Consider the following 24909-nt stretch of genomic DNA (forward strand, 5'->3'; position numbering starts at 1 on the left):
ATTTAAATAGGACAAGGACAGGGAAATATTCTAAATATAGATGTAACAGTGGTTCTAATTAATTAAAGCAGGTTTTATATACCATAGGCAGGCAAGCAAGATAATAAAGAAGAGAGAGGACGCAATCAGGTAGACTAAGACCAATAAACTGAGGACCATGGAGACTAGATGAGCAAACATTTGCTGTACCACTGACAATTTACACAGGTTTTACACATCAATTTGGTTTATTACAAAGACAAACAAACAAACCAAAAAACCTGTTACCTTAGTAACCACCCCATCTCCAGAGCTATGCAGTCTCAAAGACACAAAGATCTTTCATAAAGCAATGCAAACACCAGTATGTCATGTGCAGACATATCTCACCACTTTTATATTTCTTAGTTTCACTGAATTTTTATTTGCTGTCTAGAGGGAAAGGAATGTAAAGGTCTATAACTGCAGTTGTTATTTCTACTGCATTGGCCTCAAAGGCCCTAATCAGGATAAAGATCCCATTGTGCTAAGAGCTCCAGCAAAAAGCAGGTAAAAATACCAATTCTCATTGCTTGAAGCTCTATAATTAAATGAACACCATCAACCTGTGATCTAGACCATTTCAGAAAAGGAGCTCATATTAGTTTCAGGTCCTACATCTGACACTGAGTCACCACTCAGTTCTTCCAAGTGTTCTATCCATTAGCATGGATATCTTGCTAGACATCAATACTCAAAAAGAGGGGAGGAAAAAACCACCACCAACAGCAAAACTTGTTTTTAACAGACCTCTCAACCAGTCAACAAAAATGAGTTGCTTAATCAAGTTCTTCTAATAAAGGTTGATCTGAATTGTACTTGATATATTTAGGAATACTTTACCTTCCTTTCTTAAGAGCGGAAGTTGTGCAATAAGGAAGGTATCTTGTACTTGTATTTCAGTGGAATTGGAAGAGGCAGAGCAGGCAGCCAATGGCAGCACTGTGTCTGTGAGCCGGGAGTGGGGGGGTGGCGGAAGGGAGATAGTATCCAGGGACTTACTCTTCACACAGATAATAGAATAGCCACAGATCCAGCTGTCGATCTCACAATATCCATACATTTAGGGGTCTATTCCTCTTGCTCCCTCAAGCGCTTGCAAACCCTTCTGTCTCAGATATTCCACAGCTTCAGAGCTTTGGAAGTGTGATCATTCTGTTTGCCTTCCATGTGATTTTTTTCATGGGAGAAGGATGATCAACCCAAAAATACAATTAACCTACATAAAACGTGATAAGATACAATCCACATATCTTCAAAGCAATATCCTCAAAATTGGTATTTGTCAACACATGCTAAATTCTTCTCTGCCAAACGTTTTCCCCCAAAGGATACACAACAGTTCTGTGTATTAAACAAAATAGCGTAAGAATAGAACAGATCAAGTGAAAAGTGAAGCGAAATCCTTTCACAAATAATAGTGCTCAAAAAGCATAACACTAGAACAGAAGGGGAACAGATCAGTTGCAACAGAGATAAGGCTTTACTTATACAGTCAAAGATCTTTTGAGGAACTGAATACAGAAGCCTCTTGATGCATTACAGTGTGTTCATTTATCCTCAGTAGAAACAGATTAGTCTCATCAAAACAGCTTTAGGCTTTTATCCGAGTTCAGATCACAAGCAAACAATCGATTCTCTTCATCTTGTGTTTTCTACTGAAATGCAATCTTGAGGCAAAAAGTTGTCCTACATTTTCTTTCAAAAGAGAAGAGTAATAGGTATGAAGCATTATTAGGACGATGATTTAGCTGAAATAGTCCATTCTTGTAGTGGAGCAGCTGCCGGCACGAGTGTTGAATATCACTCTCCTCCTCAACTGCCTAGAGGAATCAGCTGAAAAGAAGTCAGTGTGGGACGGGGAGAAGAATTTCATATTCTCTCCCTTCCTGAGATATACCTACCAAATCTGTGGTATAATGGTGAATTTCCTGCAGCCAAAACTGTGAGCACATTTGGACCCTACTCTCCAGAGACAGAAAGAATCATCTTGTTTGGTGAACTAAGGAGCAAGAATTTCAGGCCATTCTAATATTAGGGATCTGTACAATTAAAAAAATGTACCTAGCATAAAATAAATCTTTGTGCAGGGGGCAAATACAAAGCCCATGTACCTCTTAAGTCCAGCGTATGTGGGATTTAAGTGGTGCATAGGTCTTGTGCCCATCCCTTGCAGGGGGGTGCATGCAGACTCAGGAGCTAGCACAGTATTTTCTTCCCCCTGATTTCTGTCACAGCTGCTTTTTTTAGTTTTACATTATTTTATTAGTAGTAGTATTATTACTATATCTATTACTACAAGATGAAACTCAGTTGTACTTTACTGCAGGTTGCAAGCAGTGTCTAAACTTTAATGGATCTTGGTCCTGGTGCTTAATTAATTAAAATTTTCTGACAAATGATAAAGTTCTAGTTCAGAAACAGATTTTTTTTCTTTTAACCATCCATTTTAACACGAACCACAATATCATGGAGGAATTTGGTCATTAATAACTACTATGTATCTAAAAATGGCATGGTCTCACATATGTAGATATTAAAATATGACTAATTTTGAACATTCCATTGCATGCTCTTATGCTTATAAGTGTCTGTCCAGATGCACCCACTTGCCCCCCTGGCACTCCATCAGGTTAGCAGTAAGTGGTGAGATCCAAAGCTCAAGACGGCTGTGGCCCAGCCAGGATATCACTGATAGGGGACTGCCCTTTTAAAGATTCCCTCTTCCCCGTTGGGTAGCAGTGGCTTAGGGCACTAGAGTGTCTAGTGCCATCACTGACTGTGCAGTTCTTATTCAAACTGAATTGCCAGTGAAATAAATAGGAATTTTGACTGATTAAGGGCCACAGGTTAAGTGCCTGCAATACATTAAGCAACTTTATTTCCAGGTTTTAAAAACACTGTGTTGGTATTTTTCTTCCTAGTCATCTGTTTTTTTAAAAAAAATGAATATAGTATTTTGAAATGCTATTTAATCACCTTTAGTAGATCACACTATACTTCTAACATATGTAACAAGGCACGTATGAAAGTTAACCATCTGCAAAATGTCCACCTGGACCACAAAGATATTCAGTAGCCAATCAATTTTAAACAGCAGTGCTTTTGCCTTATTGGTTTAATCCAACTCCCATTAAAATCAGTGGTAGCACAACTGACCTTTTAGTAGACACTATAAAAGCAGAATTTTAACATTGTCAATTACCATATAAGCAAGTACGTACCCAAGCCTTCTGATTCAAATAGGCATGTGTCGTCCACCCCCACATCTCTGCACCAGGATAAGAAATTTGCTGTGTTGTCTCGTGCAAAAAAAGACCCTGAAGGAGCATTGGCTTTGCATGGAATCTTCCGCACTGGCAGGGTCTATAAAAATAAAACAAAACCCCCTCATTCTAGGTATATGATATTTGGAAGGGCAGTATTTGTACCTAGGGAACATGAAATCACATCATGCAGGTACAGCATAGATATATATGTATTGGGTCAACGGTCACTCTTGCTCACTCCCTAAAGAATTACAGCCAAAGATAAATAGTACAATCTATCTGGCACAAAAGTATTCGCCTGGCAGAGCTTTTAAAAGTACGAAGAGATCGACCCAAGATGTGAAGTTTGGATCTGGATCAGTACTAGAACTTTCCCCAAGTTTGGGAGCTTGGAATCCAGTGTTTGGTTCAGCTAATGGAATAAGAAGTCAGCTGTTAAGTAAGGATCCAGATTTGGATCTGAACTTCCCCCAAATTTGGGGCGGATTGCGGTCATTTTTAAAGGTAACAATACAGTTTTGAAAATACTGTATTCACATCTTTCATTAGTAACCAAGAAACACCTTAGGAACAGGGGTAGCGATGCATGTGCTAGAGTCTTTGGGACTGTAAAATTCTGAACAGCTGACTTTCCAAGCCCATTGAGTAAAGCACACACTATCATCCCGTACTTACAAAATCAAGGACTAGGACACAGCCAGATTCTCAGATCAATGATACCAGAGTAATTCTAACTAAACACTGATTCCAAGGGAGATACTCCAGATTTAGTCAGGTATAACTGAGAGCAGAATCTGGTCCAAACAGAATGACTAGCACAGAAAAACTGAGGGAGTGTTGTACCCTAGTTGCATTTGCAAGAGATACATGCAAAGCTGCTATCAATAATTTTAATTTTCATGTAAAGCTCATTTTTATGGTGTCAAAAGCTATATCTGCCATAGAAGGCCAAATAAGCTGAGAAGTGACCATTGTTACCCCATAACTTTTCAATGTTGCCCCATCACTGAGAAATTCAGACCTCAAAATTGTTTTTATTATGCAGCTTTGCCATTAAAGTGATTTGATCTGCTTCTGTTCTGGAGCTAGTTGTTAGATCCAATAGCCATTAACTAAAGAACTGAGAAAATGCAAATGGTGTCTGTAGCAGTTTCCAGTTCTATGTCCAAAAGTTAGTATCAACAGTCCAAATAATTCTTGAAAGCATCACATAAAATACTGCAAGAAAAAAAATCAAATGACTTTAGAAGGCTTTCACCTGACCCCCAGCTGCTGGCAGCACACTAATTACAGGATTTAGGAACAGCTGGCTTATGCGGGGCAGTCAGAAGGGTGAGCGGGGCGGGAAATCAAACACTTATCTTACTAAAGTTACTTGCAAGACTTCCATTGACTTCACCAAGACTGGGATTTGGCCCAATCTTTAGGAAAAAACTCTATAAAGAACTGAGATGCAGTTTGTATAAAATATGTTACACAGCAGTAGTGTATAATCAAGATAATGCACCCAATTATTTGTTCTAATATGACCTCTTTGTGCTGCCTCAAAAGTACAAAGAAGCCATAAAGCTAGCCTAACTAGCCAATTCACAGTTTTTGCAAGACGTCTGCCCCTGCAAAACTGCCTCCTGGACTGTAGCCTAGAGCATGCTGCTATGCTCCAGAAATGCCCAGCTCCAGACACATCCACTAAGTGACAGGTACAGCTAGGAGTAACTCCGTAGCTGTGGGACTGAATAGGGAGAGGAGTGGTATAAAGGCCACATATATCCATGTTCCTACATGTCAGCTTCTGGGGTCCTGTGGCAAGCACAGTTTAGCTGAATTCAAGAATTAGGCCCAATAATTTTGAGTTATACAGTTTTGAAAAAAGGAATTATTCCTTTTGTTAAGGACCAAAGGACGTAGTGTAGAACAGTGCAACTTCCCAAATACCATTAGTTTCACTAGTTTATTTTAAATAGTGAAAGGCATTGGAATATAGGTTTTAAGAAAAAAATTATTACTGATGCTGATGACACTCACCTATATATCTCATTCTGAATTGATGGAACCACTGCTGCTACTAAAATGGCAGAATGCCTACAGGAAATTTGCTCTTGGATGAAAAGCAGCTGGCTCAAACTGAACCCAGGCAAGGCTGAAGAGATGCAGGTCAGAAAGGGGAAACACTTTGAAGATCTAGCCAAAATTCTGTCTCCACCTTCCAACGAAGCCATACAGCCCCATTCATCAAAGTGGTGTGAAGCCTTAGGGTCTTGTTCGACTCCTCACTAAACTTAGATGATCAGGGAGCATCAGTTTCCCAAAATGCCTCCTTTCACCTCCAGCTTGCCAGGAAACTTCATCCCTTCCTCCCAGATGAGGACCTGGCTACAATGAGCCATGCATTTATCATCTCCAGGCTGGATTACTGTAACTTGCTTTATCTGAAGCTGAAGAGAATGCTCAGGTTCCAACTGGTACAGAATGAGGCTGCCCGCCTACTCTATGGCTCAGCCCCCATGAGCAAATAAGGCCTGTGCTCAAGTCCCTCCACTGGCTCCCAAACAGCATCCAATACCAGTTTAAGACCATGGTCCTAATTTCCAAGGCAATTAATGGATCAAAGCCCAGGCATACCACAGACTGAATATTGATCTATGAACCCTCAAACAGCTGTGCTCCTCTGGAATAATGCAGATCTCAAAGTCCAGTACAAAGCACGTGAAAGCTGAAGACAAAGTATTCTTGGTCAAGGAGGCTTAGGTCTGGAACAATTTTCCACGGAAGATCAGGTGAATCCAGAATCTGACCATCTTTAGGAAATATTGCCAAGCCTTCCTCTTTGAGAAAACTTTTACCACCATAAGAAATACTCACTGCTTGAACTCCCCTTTTATTCCCAAACTCCTCTCAACCCTCCCAAAAAACCTACCCCAAGCAAAAGTCTGACACCATAAAAGAAGTTACAGAGACTTTCTGAAGTCCTCTAGGGACTTTCCTAATGCTGTTGATTTTACATGCAGGGCTCTTAAATAATATGATGATGTGTGGCAGTATAAAACTCTAAGATCAATAGAGAGTTTTGCCAGCTCCTGATTTTATTGCAAGTCTGTTGATATTTGGTGTTTTTTCTTAAAGCTCCAGTCCCAAGAGTGAGGTGTGAATTATGTGCGAATCTCAACTTTTTAATTTTTAAGTAGGTTTCTAGCCCTTGTGGGTACAGAGAAAAACTTTAAAAAGTGAACAACAGAGATAAACACATGAGGCAAATAAAAAAGAAACACATCATTTATTATTTTTTTAAAATCTTTTCATTTTTAAGCCAATTTCATTATTTGGGGAACTTTTCTCATAATTTTGTACAAAGGGGTTGGCAATACCAAGGATACAATACGTAAGGCTTGATCTCACGGAGTAAGAGCAGAGCAGATATGGAGGGTGGAAGAATACTCTTGAATTTAAGTAATAGTTTGTTGATCACTGTTTGAAATCCTTCCCAGTCCTCCTAGCTCTCCCCCTTCACCCCACTACTAATGTTTTTCCCTTCCATTCTGTCTTAGGATCCCATACTGAGAAGTGCTGAGTTGAAGTCAATAGAAGTTCCTCCTCATAGGATTGGGCTTTAACAATATTAACAATTAGCACTAGTGAAGTTTCTAGAGTAATACCTTCTTCATATCAGAACAATCTCAAAGAGTGAGTGAGCATCAGTATCCTGAGGCAATTTCACACTTTAAAACACTGACTGCTTCGCATTTTCAATTGAGTTCTCCTTCGTGACCTACACCCTTCTTGGTGTTGTATTGAAGCATTCATCCATCTCAACCCAATCCTGCACTCCTTCCTCAGGTGAACTCTCAGTGAATGAGAATTTCATTGGAATAAAAAAAGTACAGAGCTTTCAAAGGAAAAACAACAATACAAAAGAAAGCTAATAAAAAATCAGTGGTAGTTTTATCAGAATAAGGATTCAGGGCCAGGCTATGCCCTTCAGAAAGCCACCAAAATAGAGAGAAATCTTGAGTTTTATGGAACTGAGTCCTTGATGGTGATAGTTCTCCTTATGAATACAAATTATACCACTGTTTCACTCAATATCATTTCCATCAGACACACACTGGTCCCAAATCTGACCTCACACTGCTGCAAATCAGGAGTAATTAATGGAATCGGCAGAGTTAAAATAATGCAAGACTAGTGTAATGAGTTTAGAAATTGGCCCAATGTCTTATCATACTTTTTTACTATAATCAAACCTTTGAAACATATGTTGTTAATTTACAATAGCTCCAATATATGCGTGAATTCGAAAATGTGGTGTTTGGCAACATTATTCATTCATTTGACTCACTAGACCATATATCCCCCAAAACCCAGTCTGATGCTGCTATGTGAGTCTATTGACACAGAGCCAGATCAGCTGATGTAATTGAAGCTAATGGAGAGAAGTCAGTTACATCACTTGAGGATCTGTCCCATAGTGTCCCTATAGATATGTGGATGATCATTTTACTCAGTTAGTTGTGACATTAAGAAGATCAGATGAACTCACCTCACAAAATCTGGATACCTTCTCATTTTAAAATCACTTTAGGTGCGTAATAACTTCATGCAAGACTAATTTAAGAACCAAACCTTGGTTGACTCCCACCCCTTGATAGGTAATTAAGAAGGTGGTGTGCACAAAGTTTCCTCCTTTCAATACCTGGGATAGGAGCCAGCCAGGATTGCAATCCCTGTGCTAAGAGCCTCCTGAGTGTTTACTATCCCAAAGAGGGTGGGAAAGAGTCAGAGCCTCTACATTGAGCGCAGAGCTGAGTAGGTGTGAAGGAGAGCATGCTGCACATGAAGAAGGAGAGTGAAGCATACATGATACCTTTTGTGCCAGGGATCTCAGGGAGGCATTATGCGTTGCTGAGGCACAGTGTCTTCCAGAGCTCTCATGTAGAGTATTGTGGCTCTGCATCATCACCAACACATGGTGTCACCAACACAATCTGACTCTAAATGTTCTGTTTCTGTGTCTCCTACTTTAAGTAGATGGCAACGCCTGGATATAGAAATGTAATTGAGTATGGCCATTCAGTAATGTATCAGGCCCATACTGGGTTTGTTTCAGTACATAATGTTTATTTAATGTGCTACCCATAAATTAAATATATTCACCTTGACAATTGAGGTCTTCCCCTTAACTGTATCAGTCAAGCGAGTTTCACTGTGAAAGAGATATTTTCATGAAGCTAGCAAAATCTCTTACTTTTATAATGATTAAGACTTCTAGATTACACAATTTATATGAAGATCTACTGAAGGCAAATTGCAAAAGTGTCTAGGTTCCTGAACTATTAAGCTTGTCTGACAGCTATGTTATCGAGTCTAACCAAAAGACATCTTGCCAATGTCACTGACAGGTGGCCTGAACAAGTATGAAATCAGAAGTGGCAATGGCATGTAAACACAAAACATGTGCTAGATTGGTGGTCGGGAGGGTGGGGGTGTTTTGCTTTATAAATAATTCATGGCCTCCCTTCTATTTACTCAGATGACAGAACTTATCAGTACAAACGATATCACTGTCAAAAATGCTTAAAATAAGACTACAGAACAGCAAAGTACCATTCAGCCTAAGCTATCTTACATGCTAAAGAACTACATCATGCATTGAATATATATCACACTATATTCTACCCCATTTCCCACAAACTTAGGGCCCAATCCTGCTCCCACTGAAGCCAACCGCAAAATACCCTTTCATTTCAATTACAGGAGGACTGGGCCAATTCTGAAGAATCGCAAGGGGATACCAATATTTTCTTAACACCTGATACAATTCCCTGCCTCCTTTTAAAAATAAGCCTTTTTTTAGTATTATTATTTTCAAATCTATTACCGTAAGACCCAACTCTAAAACACATGAAAGTTCTTATTAAAGACAGGTTTTATGCTCAAATATTCTTTACTGATTTGTTTAAATGGCTTGAATGTCTCAAAAGTGTTTTGTAACAGATCATTCAGAAATAATTAGGTTTCCATATGGCAAGAGTGACTTTTGTTGACATAGTATAGTATATCCACTGTTACTTTGAAACAGCAGTGCCCACAATTACTCCTATCAAATATCACGAAAACAGGTCCCCAGTTACACTCTTTTTACAGTCTTGTCTTGTTGATGTACATACATGTGGTTTAATGCAGGATGTGAAAGTGTGAGTGAAACAGATGACGTAATCCTGGAAAAATGCTGTTAGGTTCACTTCTATACCCCAGAGGGTCTCTGTTTCACTGTGCTGTGAAATCCCATGGAAAAAGAAATGTATTTTTATACTTTTTTTTCCAGAATGAGATCCATAAATAAATGTTGTGTTGTGTTTTGTTTTGTTTCTAAAAAACTATTTTCTTTAAGCAGACTCAAAGCAGGTTTGAAGGCTTCTGATAATGGCTACATTCCTTTTATTCTCTCCCCCATTTTTGCCACAAAGTACAGGGAATATATGAAGCCATTTTTAATGCTAAAAAAGGGGTTATAGCTGGCTAGGCACTTCCGCAAAAAGTTCTGTTATGTTCTGAATTACCTACAATATCGAAAAAAGGAAGAAAGAGGTATTGTTAAATACTGCAGTATTTACCCACAGATGTATACATCTATGATAGTTATTCAGCTAGTAAGGGATATGAATTCACACTCAAAGGAAACAACTAAAAAAACTCATTCCAAACCATTTCACTGTCTCAGCTTCGTATCTTCTTTCATTCTGCCCCTATATTTGGAACAGGCTCTCATTTCTTGTTCTGCAAGTACCACCTTCCTCCTTCTCAAACCCCTTAAAATACACTTTCTAGCCTAATATTTTGTCTGAATTAGTGCGTTATAGGCACGAAACACAAAAGCAGAGTTTTGCCATTAACTCATTGTGGCCAGGAGTTCTCCCCTTGTCCTTCATGAATTGGTGAAGTGTGAAATACACTTAAGGTTCAATTCTGAAAACACTTACTACCAAGTGTCATGGGTCCTGTCACAGAAGTAAGCCATGTGCCTAGCAGCGTGTGAAGGACAGGCCCCTTACTGTACTCCGTAAACAGGAAGGAATAATAAACTCCCTATGTATGAATAATAAACAACACAAGTTAAAACCAGGCAACATTTATGCAGTTGCTATACTCCCATTCCCAAATGGTCTTCCTAAACCACCTTAGTCCCCATCCACAGCTCACAAAAATGTTGCCCCCAGTGCATTCCAATTGAGAGCTGGAAGAAAAAAAAATATGGTTCCAACTGCTGTATATTGGTACTGACCCTGAATTTGGCAGTTACATCTACAAGTGTAAGTGAGTATGAATTAAACACTGTCTAAATGATCAGAGAACAATCAGTGGGGTAAACAATCCTCTCTATCAAGCTGCACCCAGGTTCTTTTTTATTTGTTATTGTGCAGAGCACTTTCAAGAGGCACTAAACAGACTAACACCGCAAGAAACTATTAACTTTGACATAAAATTAAAGAGCTAGAACTAGCCATCATAACATCTCACATCACAAAAAGTGAAAGCCTCAATTAAAAAAAAAGTTAAAACCTGGGGCAGCTGTAGGTTAAGACCAATGGCCACTGGGAAAATCTTAAAAATGTAAGGCTGGAAGGGACCATGAGAGGTCATCTAGTTTAGTTCCTCAATGTTGAGGCAGGATCAAGTAAACTTACCTAGACCACCCCTGACAGGTGTTTGTCTAGTCTGTTCTTAAAAACTTCCGGTAATGGGGATTCCACAACCTCCTTTGGTAATCTATTCCAGTAACCGAGTATCAATTATAAACTTGCTATAATTAACAAGTTTTTCCTAGTATCTAACCTAAATCTCCCTTGTTATACATATAAGCCAATTAATTCTTGTCCTACCTATAGTGGACATGGAGAATAATTGACAGCATCCTCTTTGAAAAGTCCTTCTCTCAATCTTTTTTTTTCTCAAGACTAAATTTGACCAGTTTTTTAAAACCTTTTATCGCTTTTGTTGCTCTCTTGTGAACTCTCCCCATTTGTCTACATCTTTCTTAAAGTGTGGCACCCAAAACTGCACACAGCACTCCACCTGAAGCCTCACCAGCGCAGAGTAGAGCAGAACAATACTTCCCACATCTTACATATGACACTCCTGCTAATACACCCCAGAATTATATTTGCTTTTCCACAGCTGCATCACATTGCTGGCTCATGTTCAATTTGTGATCTACTGTAACCTCCAGATCCTTTACTGAAGTACTGCGATCTAGCCATTTATTCCCCATTGTGTAGTTGTGCATTTGATTTTTTCCTTCCTAAATGTAGCCTTCTGCACTTCTCTTTACTGAATTTCATCTTGTTGACTTCAGATCATTTCTCCAATTTGTCAAGGTCTTTTTGAATTCTAATCCTGTTCTCCAAAGTGCGAGCAACCTCTCCCTGCTTGGTGTCATCTAACATTTTATAAACATATCCTCCATTTCATTATCCAAGTCATTAATGAAAATATTGACAAGCACTGGACTCAGCACAGACCCCTGCAGGACCCCACTAGATACGTCTCCCCCAGTTTAACAGTGAACCATTGATAACTATTGTTTGAGGATGTTTTTCAACCAGTTGTACATCCATCTTATAGTAATTTCATCTAGACTACATTTCCCTAGTTTGTTTATGAGAATGTCCTGTGGGACTGGGTCAAAAGTCTTACTAAAATCAAGATATATTATGTCTATATCTTCTCCCTACCTCCATCCAAGAGCCCAGAAACCCTGACAAAGAAGGAAATTAGGTTGGTTTGGAATGATTTGTTCTTGGAAAATCTGATCTGGCTAGTTATCACACTATTAACCTCTAGGTGCTTACAAATTCATTGTTTGATAACTTGTTCCAGTACCTTTCCAGAAATTGAAGTTAAGATGTCTGGTCTAATTCCCCAAGTCCTCCTTTTTCCCCTTTCAAAGCTTGCAATCTTGAGACCATTGATAAAATCACTGAACAAAAAATGGGACCAGGAAGAGTGCCCAGAACAATAGAAAAATGGCATTTTTTGTCAAAATACCAAAGAAAGGCAACCTAAGCAACTGTACTGACTGGTGAGGTGTTACAGTCTTTTCAATGATAGGCAAAGTCCTTTGCAGTATCATCTTAAGCAGAATAAGGGAAGAGGTTGAGACAAAGATAAGGAAGAGCAAGATGAATTTCAACCCAGAAGATCATGAGAAGATCACCACATTTCCACCCTAAAAATAATAATTGAAGAGAACATTGATTGGCAAAAACCACTCATCATAAACTTCATAGACTAAGAGAGCATTTGACATCCTCCGTTATGATTCACTCTGGAACATGCTGAAATGTTATGGTATGCCAACAAAAATAATTAACATCATCAAGTCTTCATATCAAGGTGCAGCGTGTATAGTTAAAGTAAATAGACATTTGAGTGAATGGTTTGACCTGGACTCTGGTGTCAAAGAAGGATGCATTCTCTCAACTCTCCTCTTTGGCATGGCCATTGCTTTTCATTATGAGAAAAAGTGCAGATGGATACAACGCAGGCATTGCATGTTTCAACGGAAGTACACTAGAAGATTTAGATTTTGCTGATGACATAGCTCTTCCAAGTGACAGCTCAATCAACTACAAACAAACTTGGAAAGACTGTTCAGAATTACTAAAGAGATGGGGTTAATGATCAGCTATGAAAAAAAAAAATCTAATGACAACCCAAGTGTAAGAGGCCAGCTGGCCTTTAAGGTAAGCCAGACACAGCCTTGCCTGTGACCTACCAGCTAGCCCCTGTGAGGATTTGTGGGATCTGAACCCGGGCCTGGGGGTGCTTCCACACCACCACCGGGCAGTGCTGGCAGAGCCACAGTAAACACACCTTACATCCTGGGAGACCAGTCACTCCAGGAAGTGCTGCCCATGGAAGAGATGCCCAGCATTCCCTTCCCTGGCCTCTGTTTGGCCTAGACATAATTTTAAGCCTGGAGGGAGTACTAAGAAATTGTCTGTGCAACAAGGCAGATCCCTAACCTGCTGCTAAGACAGATGTCACCTTGTTCCTGGTCCCTGTCCTCTGGCCCTGCCCTCTGGTTCCTAGCTATTGACTCCATCTTGACCCTTGGTTACAGCCTCTGATTACCTCTGGCCTGACCATTGGCTCTGGTCCTGGATATTGACTCCAGCTTGGCTCTTGGCTCCAGATCTTGGCTACAAACTCTGGCTCGAACCTCAGGCCTGACCACCCATGGTGCTACCCACTGAACCTGACCATCCATGTCCCAGTTCTTGACAGCCCCAAGCTGATGGTGATATGGCAGGTTAATGATAATTAGTGACCCCAGCTGTGAAAGGGTCAGGAAAAGCCTATATTCACAGAGTGGAGAACTCAGAAAAGAGAGACAAGGAGAGAGGAGCCAAGAGAGTTCCCTCTCTTTGGGAAGGGCCTGGTGAAGTCAGTCTGGAGGAGACGCACAGGAAGCAGGTTAAGCTCCCATGAGGAAAGTCCTGAGATAGGACCTTGAAGGAGTAGGGAGATCCCTGAGGAAGCTGCCTCAGTCCTGATCTGGGAGGCATTGGGGGGAAACTGGCTAGGAGGAAGTAGCATAGGTGACCAGAAGCAGAGAATCACAGTGCAGCCCAAAAGGGCAGAGAATTATCATATGGATATCTTTTTGGACTTTCAGCAGGATCTTTAGTTACCCCAGAAAGGGGATGAACTTAAGAAGTGAACAGATCTTCTGGCCAGGTCACAGAAAGACTCAGAGAGAGACAGGTCAGCACAGGGCTAAAAAGGTGGTAAAAAGGCGGTGCAAGAGACAAGTCCCCCTACAACATAGTGACCTTACTCCACGGGACACTACAGCTGGTATGTGTACTACTTTACAGCCAACAACTCCCAATGCAAGCGTTATGTTAGAAGGCAAAGTAGTACAAGAGATGAGTCAATTCACATACCTTGGCAGTAATGTACAAATCATTGGGGATATCCGGAAGGAAATAATGACATGAACTGGCAAGGTGGCAGCTGCACTCACCAGCTTAGACAAAATTTGGTCATTGAAAATCTACAACTTAAAGACTAACCTATGAATCGTCAACATTCATGTTATTTCTGCCTTAATATATGCATGTGAAAACTGGAAAACTACCAAAAAGTACAGACAGGTGTCTAAATGCCTTTGGAAGCAACTGCCTCAGGAAAATACTGGGTATTAAATTGAATGAATTTATAATGAATGCCGAGAGTCATCCAAGAATTCAACAACCCTGTTTTTCTAAAGTTATCTGGAAAAAAAGATGGAAATATCTGGGCCATGTGTGATGAATAAAGTCAGAGTGTCTGCCAAGGCAAGCGTGCCATTGGGCAGCTGCTGAAACAGGCAGAAGTGGCCAAACGAAAGAATCCTTCTGTTGAACAGGACTTAGAGAGGGGAAACTTATGGGACTGACTTTCAAGAGGACATGCAATGTACGGCCCAGGAAAACCAGAGATAGCGGTGCCTTGTTCATGCCCTTAGCTATGTTGGATGGTGCAAGGAGGATTCAGATTATTTTCACTGTGGTCATGCTGACAGGCCCAAAGCAATATCGAGGTCCATTTGTGCTTAGTACAGTACAAACATGGTAAGAGACAGTCCCTATCCCAGTAGGATTACTATCTACATAAAAGAGAGACAAAAGTATTTGCATCAAAATTGGATAAGTGAGAACTGAGGCATAGAGAGATTAAGTGACTTGTTCAAGATCATACAGGGAGCCTGTGGTAGAGCCAGGGCCCGAATCTAGATCTCCTTAGTCCAACTCTTGTACCTTAACCCCAAGACCAATCTTTCTGTGGACAAAAGTGTCCTAGTTTCTGTGGCACTCCAGTAGACAAACTGAAAGTTGTGTACCAGATCCATGCATTTATTTTGATATTAAATATAATTTATTTTATACTCCCCTTACATTTCAGTTTCAATGTCTATGGATTTTTGTAAGGACAATGCATAACTGCATCATAGAAGCTTTTATAGAGGGAAGCTAGGGGATTTATCATTTGGGTAGGGGATAGCTGAGACTTTTGGAATGTGGTAAGGTAGTAGACAGTTTGGGATTCTGGAGTAAACTACATTAGCACGATGTTCCTGCTAAAATGATAATCAATGAAACAATGTCAATATTTACATTGCAATCTTTAGGTTTCATAATTAATAAATCATAGAAGAGAATGGGGAAGTTCTCATAATTATTGTTTCAAGTTGTCTGTAGAATCAGGAAGACAACACTGGTGTATCCTTGATTCATACTTTCAAGGATTTTTTTTCACAATCATAAAGCTAGAAAATTGTTGCGTCATTCCCCTCCTCCCCGCAACAGTTTAGATTCTGGACCAAAACCACTACAACCTGCCACTCCATGCTCACTCTGTCTTTGCCTCATCCTGAGAGAGCAGTGCACACTCTTCTAGCTAAACGTCTGTAAGAGTTAAATGAAAATTGTGCAATAGTGCAGCCTTCTTTACCCCTTTTATTACAAACAGAAAATGTACGTGGCACATGGACACGGCGCAGTCATGTTAGAGACCTGAATCTGATTCCCAGCACTTTCAGAGGTAACTTTATGCACCTTCCCTGTTACTTTCTTCTCCTCAAACTCCTTGTACATGTTTGAGGTCTTGTTAAAAATGATGTTCATGAAATGCACAGAATTATTAACACCAGTTAGTTCATGGTCTTCTGGCTCCCATTACTATCCCTGCATGAATATTTGATGGGGGAAAGTTGGAGGATCAGTTTTGTCTATGTTCCACTAAGAGGCTAAGCTTTGCAATATCAGCTTCAGAATGATGCATGGGGCTGGGCAGGACCTGTGAACATAAGCAATGAACTCAGGACATTCAGTTAAGAAAGAAACAATTGTTGAATTAGTTTTACTCGTATGCACAAGTGCTAATTTATAATACGTGGAAAATCATCTAAATCGAAGAGGATTTTCACAGGGATAGCAAAAAACACTTCGATGACCCCATGATCAGCCCTGTCAAATCTCAAGTTCCTTCTTTAAAGGATGGAGGCACTAGGTTCTCTTAAAACTGAAAATTAGTCAGAAAAATTTTGAACATTAACAAAACATCCTATTCATCACTAGCCTCATTCTCAAAAAATGATAGAGCTATTTTTCCTCAATCTTTCAAAAAATGTTCAAGCTACCAAGCATGGAAAATTTCTGTAGGGGACAGGGCCATAGGGAGTCTTGTCTAGCAGTCACAGATTGGCTGAGGTCTGCCCACCAGGGATTGGAGTCACCAGGCCAGAGTTGGAGGAATCGCAAGGCCAGGTCCCATTAACAAGAATCTGGGTCAGAGTCAGGCCAGGGTCAGGTAGTACCAGGTTAGAATCAAGAGGCAGGAATCAGGGTCAGAGTCAGGCTAGAGTTAGAGACAAGAACAGAGGCAATACTGGGTTAGAATCAAGAGGCAAGAATTGGAGTCGAAGTTGGGCTGGAGTCAAAGGCAAAGTTTGGCATTGCAGCAGACCAAGGTCTGTGTAGTTGCCCAGATAACTTCCTGGGCCAACCCCTGGGGTTAAGTACAGACACTTGACCAATCAGAGGGTGGCAGGGTACTGTCACTCTGGGTCTCATGGGTGGTACTTCCTGTAGCAACTACTCTCCACAGAGCTCCCTGGCCCTACGGTTCCTTACACTTTCAGCCTGAATAATCAAAGGTATCAGCAACTAAAAAGAGGCCTATAAAGGGAAATGTTAGCAACCTTATCATAGCTGTTGCTACCACTTCCCGAATGACATGGTGCTGCTCCCAAAGTACTAACATTTTGCACAGATTTATGGAACTGAAGGCAGATGACCTGCCATTGGCTGGTTGAGTAACAAATTCCTAGATGTAGTTATCATGACATGGTGTTTATCATCATTTTAAAATAAAGTCTCTTCTTCTCCTTCTTCTCATTCCTTCTCTTCCCAGTTTTCTCTCAATGATCAATCTCATTCCCTGTGATTCTTTTAAATGTAGTGGTGCCGGTGAGGGAGGAGGTTCTTTCCCTTCCTGCAAGATTAGTTCCAAATGGGGCTTTAACTAACATGAGCCAAATGTCAAGAATAGAGACCAAGATAGTGATCTAGGAAGGAAGTTCTCTCTTCCTTTAGACTATTTTTGCAGTTGCTTTATCTGATTTATTTTCAGATTTCCAGATGTTTAACAAAGATACAGCTTTTATTTGACACCAAAAATGCTCATATAGGATTTCATGCAGTACTGAAGTTTAGTTTGATTCTCCGAAGCCCTTGTACATTTATTTTAAACAAAAGTTGCATCTTTGTCTTTTTGATAAAGCCTTTGATTTTCTGTAACTTTTCTGATTAGAAATCACAAGAAAGCTGCTGGAGGTTTGGGAATTCTAAAAAAAGCTTCCATGAGTTGAAAAAAATATTGGAATGTTAACCTATAAATCCAAATTTCCAATCCTGCCTTAAATCAGTCTGAAATTATGAAAAAAAGCTTTCTTGTGTCCATCCATTTGATCAAAGAGCTGTGAATTAACATGTGCAAAGAAAAATACATGCAAATGTAAAAATGGGAATTAGATGTACAATTGTCCAACAGATACACAATTTGGAAGCCATTCTTGAAAATTTTGTTCATAATGCATGATTTCTTCTGCCTTATGTTCTCCACTTGCACCTTTGTCTTCCACACACCTCTCTATTTATGAATCTCTGCCTAGTGTTGTATGATTCACAGTGTTTGGGTATAAGAACCAAATCTTGTACTTCTTACTAAGTTATTGCTCAGCCCAAACTGGAGTCCATGGGAGTTTAAACTAAATAAGGACTGCAAGGTTTAGCTCAAAGCAATTGTTTGCTCTTGATGATAAATTTAACATGAATGTAAAAAACAAAATCATATGATGCACTTAAGTCCAGATTCTGCAATTATATCCAATAGTGTGTGTGAGAAGCCCCATATCAAGTGTTCTATTATAGGATATACAAGTTATTTTAAAGTACTTAAGAAAAGATGTTATAGTAACCTGTTACCAAGCATTTAGTAGAAATGGGGACACAAAAAATTTCTAGCAATAAGTTAAATATGAATCTGTCTATCTATCTTAGCTAATACTAACTCATCTATCCCCATAATATTGATACAGCTTTAATGATAAATCATTTAGAAATCTAACAGGTAATACTAAAACTGGTAAGAACATGCCATGCATAAATGCAAGAGACATAATTGTCAGCTAATGAAAGCACATGACCGGAAATCCAAAGATCTGGGTTCTGCTGCTCACTCTGACACAGTCTTGCAGGCTGACTTCAAACCAGTCACTTGGGGTGATATTTTCAAAAGCATATTCAGGAGTTAACCAGTAAGCTCCCATTGACTTTTCCAATGCAGGCTAAAAATCAACTCCCACCGATTTTAGGAGCTTGATAAGCTTTGGGTACCTAACTTCTTAAGCTGCTTTTGAAAATCCTACATTGAATATCCGTGTCTCAGTGTCCCCATCTGTAAAATGGGAATGATCGTATCAACTCACACAAGTGTTGTGAGGATTAAATCGATGGGCCCAGATTCTGAGCTACCCTGCAAGGCCATGCAGAGGCAGAGGGGTGAACAAGAAACTCCTTATTCCCTTCCATGGCTGCATTGAGCCCATGACTGCAGCACGGCTGGTGCACTATGACATTCTGCTCCATTCCCAACTGAGACAGCAAACTAGGCTTTCTCCCTGTGCAAGAAGCAGCAGGATGCTTTTCAGAGGCCCAATGTTTCCGTACTCCCACTAGGATTGTGTGGCTCTATATGGCCCCTGACTCAGTGCTGTTGTTTTAAAGCCATGACTTAGCCTTCTGTGTTTATAAAGTGCTTTGGGATCCTTGACTGGAAGGTGCTATATGGTTGCAAACCATCACACTTCCAGAATAGTGTGGTAGTATGCATAACTCTACATCACCATACAGTCCTCAGCAGACAGACAATGCTTCCATTGGGCTCAGTGGGAGAGTTGCTTGTCTGAGGCCTGCAGAATCAGGCCCTCAGTGCATCTGCTATAAACTTGGTAGCAGTCCAGTTAGAGTATCTGTAAGTGAGTTTAACACATTATTGACAATGCTGAAAAAGGTGTAAGGAATTATCTGACAAACGGCTTTACAGCCTTGTGAAAATAATTCCATCCAGATGGATTAACTCTTGTAAATGGTTTTGCAAGGTTATCTTTTTCTCCCTACACCATGTCAGCAGATCTTCATTCAAAACAATTCAGAGAAAGCTGCATATGTAATTATTACCTCTCCTAGTCATTATGCATTCTAACATTTTGTGTGTTTTTCATGACAGCCGCTACACATTGAGCAGAGGTTTTCATTGAGTTGCCCTCACTGTGTCAGTTTTCCCCTGAGTACTTACATTAATTTAGAACCCAGTAAAGTCAATGTGTAGTTCCAATTATTCCTTCCAGTGGTCACTAGATTGTCTTCCTGATTTCATTTCTTACATGTGGCTAGCCATATTTTATGCTCCTTTCTGCTGGCTTCACTAGGGCTGGATTCCCATTTTCTGAAGGACACCTGTTTGGCTCACATATCCTACTGAATATTGTCACTTAGCCATACTGGTTTATTTCCTGCAAATCTGCTTTTTTCTTTAGGCATATGCAAGCCTTCTGTGGCTGTCAAATAGTATGCTTAAGCAACCTCAATATAGAGTCTAAGGATTTTAATCACCACATTTGGGCATTTTTGATTAGCGTCTGCATATTAAAAATCCCTAAAATTTGCCACCCTTCCGGGGGTTTTATATGATTCCTCCCTTGATAATGTTGAATTTAATTATTTTGTTACCATCACTACCTAGTGGCTCAATTTTAGTTACTTCTTGAACCAACCCCTGTGTGTTACTTAGGACAATTGAGAATAGCCTCTCCTTTTGTATGCTCTAGGACTAGGTGTTTTAATAAATAATTCTTTAATAAATTGAGAAACTACTTCCCTAAGTCTTGTCCCAATGTAACATTTGATTGGTTTGTATATTGATTTCACCCATTATGGCTACATTATTAGCTTTAGTTGCTTCTGACCTCCCTCAGTATTGGGCATTCAATATCCTTTTCCTATTCAGGCAGCCAGAATTATAAACTTGCTCATATCTGCCTTGGGATTTTGTCATCATACACATTCTGATGTATGGTCCTCTCCACTCTGAAATATTATCTCATTAGATTCTGTGGAAACCTTTATGGATAATGCTACTCCCCCATGTCTATGTCTTAATATGCCCTTCATGTATCAATTCTAGACACGGATTGCAGTACCCCACCGATTTTTGCCATTCCACCCCTGAGATGCCTGATTCTGATATGGAAATATTTAATGCTTCTCCAATGCCCCACATAACCCTGGTGCCCACCAACACTGTCCTAATCCCTTAGCAATGTGCAGCTTTGGCTTCTGAAGGTAAAGTACAAATTTTCTTAATATAAATAATTACTGGCCAAACCTCAAAGTCATGACTCAGTCCTGACTCCCATTGATTTCAGTGAAACATAAGAAGATGTACCAAATCCTGAGCAGCTAGTCAGCATCCCAGATTCCCTAACATTCTGATGCAGTAGTACTATATTTTGCTAAGCAATGTCATCTCAAGAAGTTCTGAACGTTTGGTTGTATTTGGCTAATTAGGATATAAATGGTCTTCCTGGTAGAATAGTTGATTTAGTTCCACCTAGTATTTTCAATATCACAAATCCAAGAGCCCAACCTTTTCATTATGAATATATGTGTGCACCAGTGACCAAATTAACCCCTGTATTCACACCCTACACATTATTGTAATAATCTTTGTACAAAATAAGCCTTGTGATGTATCGTTTGAAAACAAATCATTCATTGGTCAATAATGTCATGGTGAAGTGTATATAGCAACATTATATGTAAAATTATGAATCCCCCCCCCAATAATGTTATAATGTTAAAGGCACATGTTCAAACTCACCTAGCCCTCATTAGGTAGAAGTGGTCAACCAGGCCTGTCTTTAATAAGAGATGTGTGTTTACCTCCATTTGAATATAAGCTGTAAACAGAGTCTTCAAATAGTGAGAGGGGGAAGAAAGAAGACAAAGAAAATTTGCATTTCAGCATATACAGGTGAAAAGAAACAGCATGAAGCCTCCCTCCTCCACCAGACTCCATGTGTCCTTATTCTCAGCCAAAAAGAACTTTAACTAGGGATTACTCTCATGAAAATGCTTTTCAAAGGGTGACTGAAATATAAAAATGAGGGTCAAAAGCACCCCACGCTCTCTTTCCCTATCCAGCTGTCTTTTTTCACCTAAGAAGGCAAGACAGACAGCCACTGGGACCAGATCCTGGCCTGAGAGAATGGTCAGCAAAATTACTGGAAATGTGATAAGAAACTTCACCTTGAGCCAAGTCTAGTTTGTGAAGTTTAGAAAGCATTTTATCTTCATTTTTCTTGTAACTGTTTCTGACTTTAATGCAACATTTCTTGTGTTCACTTAAAATCTCTTCCTTTGTTCTTTGTGAACAAACTTGTTTTATTCTCTAATCAGAACTAATCCAGTGTTGTGAACTGCGTGAGTAACTCCATTTAACGTGCCAAACTGTTGAATCTTGATCCCTTTAGAGGGGTGACAGACCTAGTATATCTGGACTGTCCAGGAGAGGGGTGGACACTTCAGAACATATGTGTTTTGGGAAAAATCTGAGACTGGCAGTGTGTTGGGGTTACCCTACATGTAGTAACTAAGGCTGTTGGAAGCCAGAGTGTGGCTGATGTTTGTTAACAAGCTGCTGGGGTCAGAGCTGCTGGACTAGAGCTGTGGCTATACAAAGACACTCTGAGTGTGGCCTGCATGCTGTTTGGCTTTGTGTGAGGAACCCAGGTTAGGAACCACAGCAGCAAAGCATTGTGAGACACCTCAGCTTGCAGGGCAGGTGGTGACACAGCCCCTCACTGGTCTGGACTGCACCCCAGAATGCCATAGCATCCCCCCATCTATAGTCATTGACAGACCTTCTAAAACTCATGGTGTGCTAGCCACCCTTCATTCCAGTTAAACAGAAGACGTTATAGAGCAAGATAGCTAGAGACACCTCAAGCGGTGGCTTGCATTATGAGGCCACATGAAAGGCCAAATCAGCAGCTAAGCCATGTGGACTGAGAAATTTCCCTGCAGACTGATTGCAAAGGAAGGAGCTGTGGCATTGATCGGTTATAGCTGTGTGTACAAGACGGGTGTGGTAATATCTTTTACTGGACCAACTTAAGTTGGAGAGAAAGACAAGCTTCTGAGGTTACACAGAGCTCTTCCTCAGGTCACAGCTCTCTGAAGCTTGAAAGCTTGTCTCTCTCACCACCAGAATTTGGTCCAATAGAAAATATTCCCTCACCCGCCTTCTCTCACTAATATCCTCCGACCAACATGGCTACAAGAACACTACATGCATGCAACAGGCAGAAAGTAGCCAGAAGGCAAAATAAAATCAGCAGACAGTGAGAGAAGTGTTGTGAGCATGGCCCTAGGAGGGAACAGAGGAAGAACTCCTTGGGGCACAGGACCATCTGGAAAGGGAGGCTAGGACGGAAAGTACCTCCTGTGTATGTCTTTACTTTGTTCAGGGAAACAGGCATTGTGTACATTTTTTAAAATAAACAGGCTTGCCAAAAAAAGACCTGATTCATCTCATGTAATCAATTTCTCCTCCCAAAGGAAACAACATAACTCGGGCCCAGGACCCATACAATTACATATAGTACCTACAATTTGAGAATCTCAAAGCACTTTACAAACATTAATGAGTTAAGCCTTAAAACAATCATCCAGGATACATTTTATTCCTAATTCACATGTGGGAAGAGGAAGCATAGACATGTTAAGTGTTTTGCCCAAGATCAAATAGCAAGTGGACAGCAGAGCTAGAAACTAACTTGGGTCTCCAGCCTTCCAGTCGTGTGCTTTAGTCATAAGAACATCCTTCCCCATTTGCACACAGACACACAGTGCCCTTTAATACATATTTTTTTAAAAGGAGAACAGAGATTTTGAATTTTATAAGTTTTCACCACTATATGAGCTCTACAAGTGACAACTGCTTAGCTTCTCTGAGCTGTCAAAGAGGCACTCTTTAACATGAGATATATTCTCATGGGAGAATTTATTTAGGGCAAAATACTCTTCTCCAATTCTCAATGTACACCTCCCATCTTCACTGTAAAGCTCAACATGGATACTCTGCAGTCCCTGGGCCAGGTCCTCAGCTGTTGCAAATCAGCATAGCTCCACTGAAATCAATGTAGCTACATCAATTTACACCTGCTGAGGATCTGATTCATTGTATATATTTTCCATTGCCACAAATGGAAGCTTTGGACTTGGAACAAGAGCAAAAAGTACTATAGACATCTGCAATGTGATTAAGGGATGGACAGTGTGGACCAAAGGAGAGACACATCCTGAAAATACAGACTCCGAACAATGATTGCAAACGTAATCACTATCTTTGGGTCAAATTCTGAACACAATCTCAATGGGAGCTGCATATGTCTGCATCCAAATGCTAAATTTGTTCCTCTATTAATACAGTAGCTGAATTTCATTGCATATGTAGTCTAATCCTATACAGTCATTTTAACTTAGCTCCCATTAGACAAAGAAGACACATTGGAAAGCTGTCTCCAGTTCCCTCACCACATGTAAAAATCCTAAAGTCCATCTAAATCCACTATGAAGCTCAGGCCTACCTCCATTACTGGCCCAAATCAAAGCCCAAGATGCAGACTCTCCCAATTGGGGCCAGGGAGGGAGGGGGCAGGAGGGAAGAGATTTGGATTCAGACCCATGATTCAGGCTTATATATAAAAAAAATAATATTTGAAGACAAGCTGAGCTAAGACACCCCTTCTGAGAGGTCATAAAAAAACCAAGAATGAGTCTGTATGAACCTCTGGAGACTGAAAAATATGTCTACTGAATGTTTTATTTGCTTTTATTTGCCACACAACCATTATGACCTTAATGGAATTCAATGATAATTCAGCATAAATATACATCCAGCTTTAAGTACTGTGGGCAGAATATTATGTTTTGTATATTAAAATACTGATAACTATTAACACATTTTATTTGAGCTTACTTTAAAATCTTACAAGTTACTTAAATCATTCCTAGCAAATGTGCGCTCAGTGCATACCACACATGCCTTGATGCTTTAAATTTGTTTGTACAGCTGTGAAATTCTCAAATTAACTATCTGTCAGGAAAAGTAAAATATTGCCTGGAGATTTAGGAGATGAAATCTAAGCCAGTGGGAGAAAATTACAAAATGGCATCCTGCAACATGAATCACTTTTATGGAATTGCATTTGTTGTAATAAGAAGTTTCTGGGCAGCAAGTCATTAACTGCAACATGGGTAGTTTCAGACATTTACTACTGTACAAGTCTCTGGCATTTATTAATTTCACTATCTCTGTATCTGCCAGTTTACTAAACCTGCAGGATTATGACTCATTTGATATTGCAAACAGCACACATTATGCTTCTGAAAGAAAAATGCAACCTCTCTTGCAGAATGCATTCTACACTGACTGCGCTCCAGGGTCTCCAGCA

The 24909-nt window shown here is 40.0% G+C and overlaps 1 protein-coding gene across 11 annotated transcripts in view; it reads right to left on the reverse strand.

The window, feature by feature from the left end:
- The window catches only part of GAS2 (growth arrest specific 2), a 159117-nt gene that overhangs the window by 71631 nt on the left and 62577 nt on the right, over nucleotides 1-24909 (reverse strand). For 10 of the 11 annotated variants that reach the window (XM_084630905.1, XM_084630898.1, XM_084630901.1 and 7 more), the window contains one exon: nucleotides 3243-3384. In XM_084630905.1, coding sequence (XP_084487031.1) covers nucleotides 3243-3384 — 142 coding nt within the window. Of the gene's footprint in view, nucleotides 1-3242; nucleotides 3385-21272; nucleotides 21347-24909 lie in introns of those variants that run through there. The other variant, XM_084630899.1, reaches the window with a different exon arrangement.

The sequence above is a fragment of the Lepidochelys olivacea genome (genome assembly GCF_965140295.1).
Source record: "Lepidochelys olivacea isolate rLepOli2 genome assembly, chromosome: 6".
Lineage (NCBI taxonomy): Eukaryota > Metazoa > Chordata > Testudines > Cheloniidae > Lepidochelys > Lepidochelys olivacea.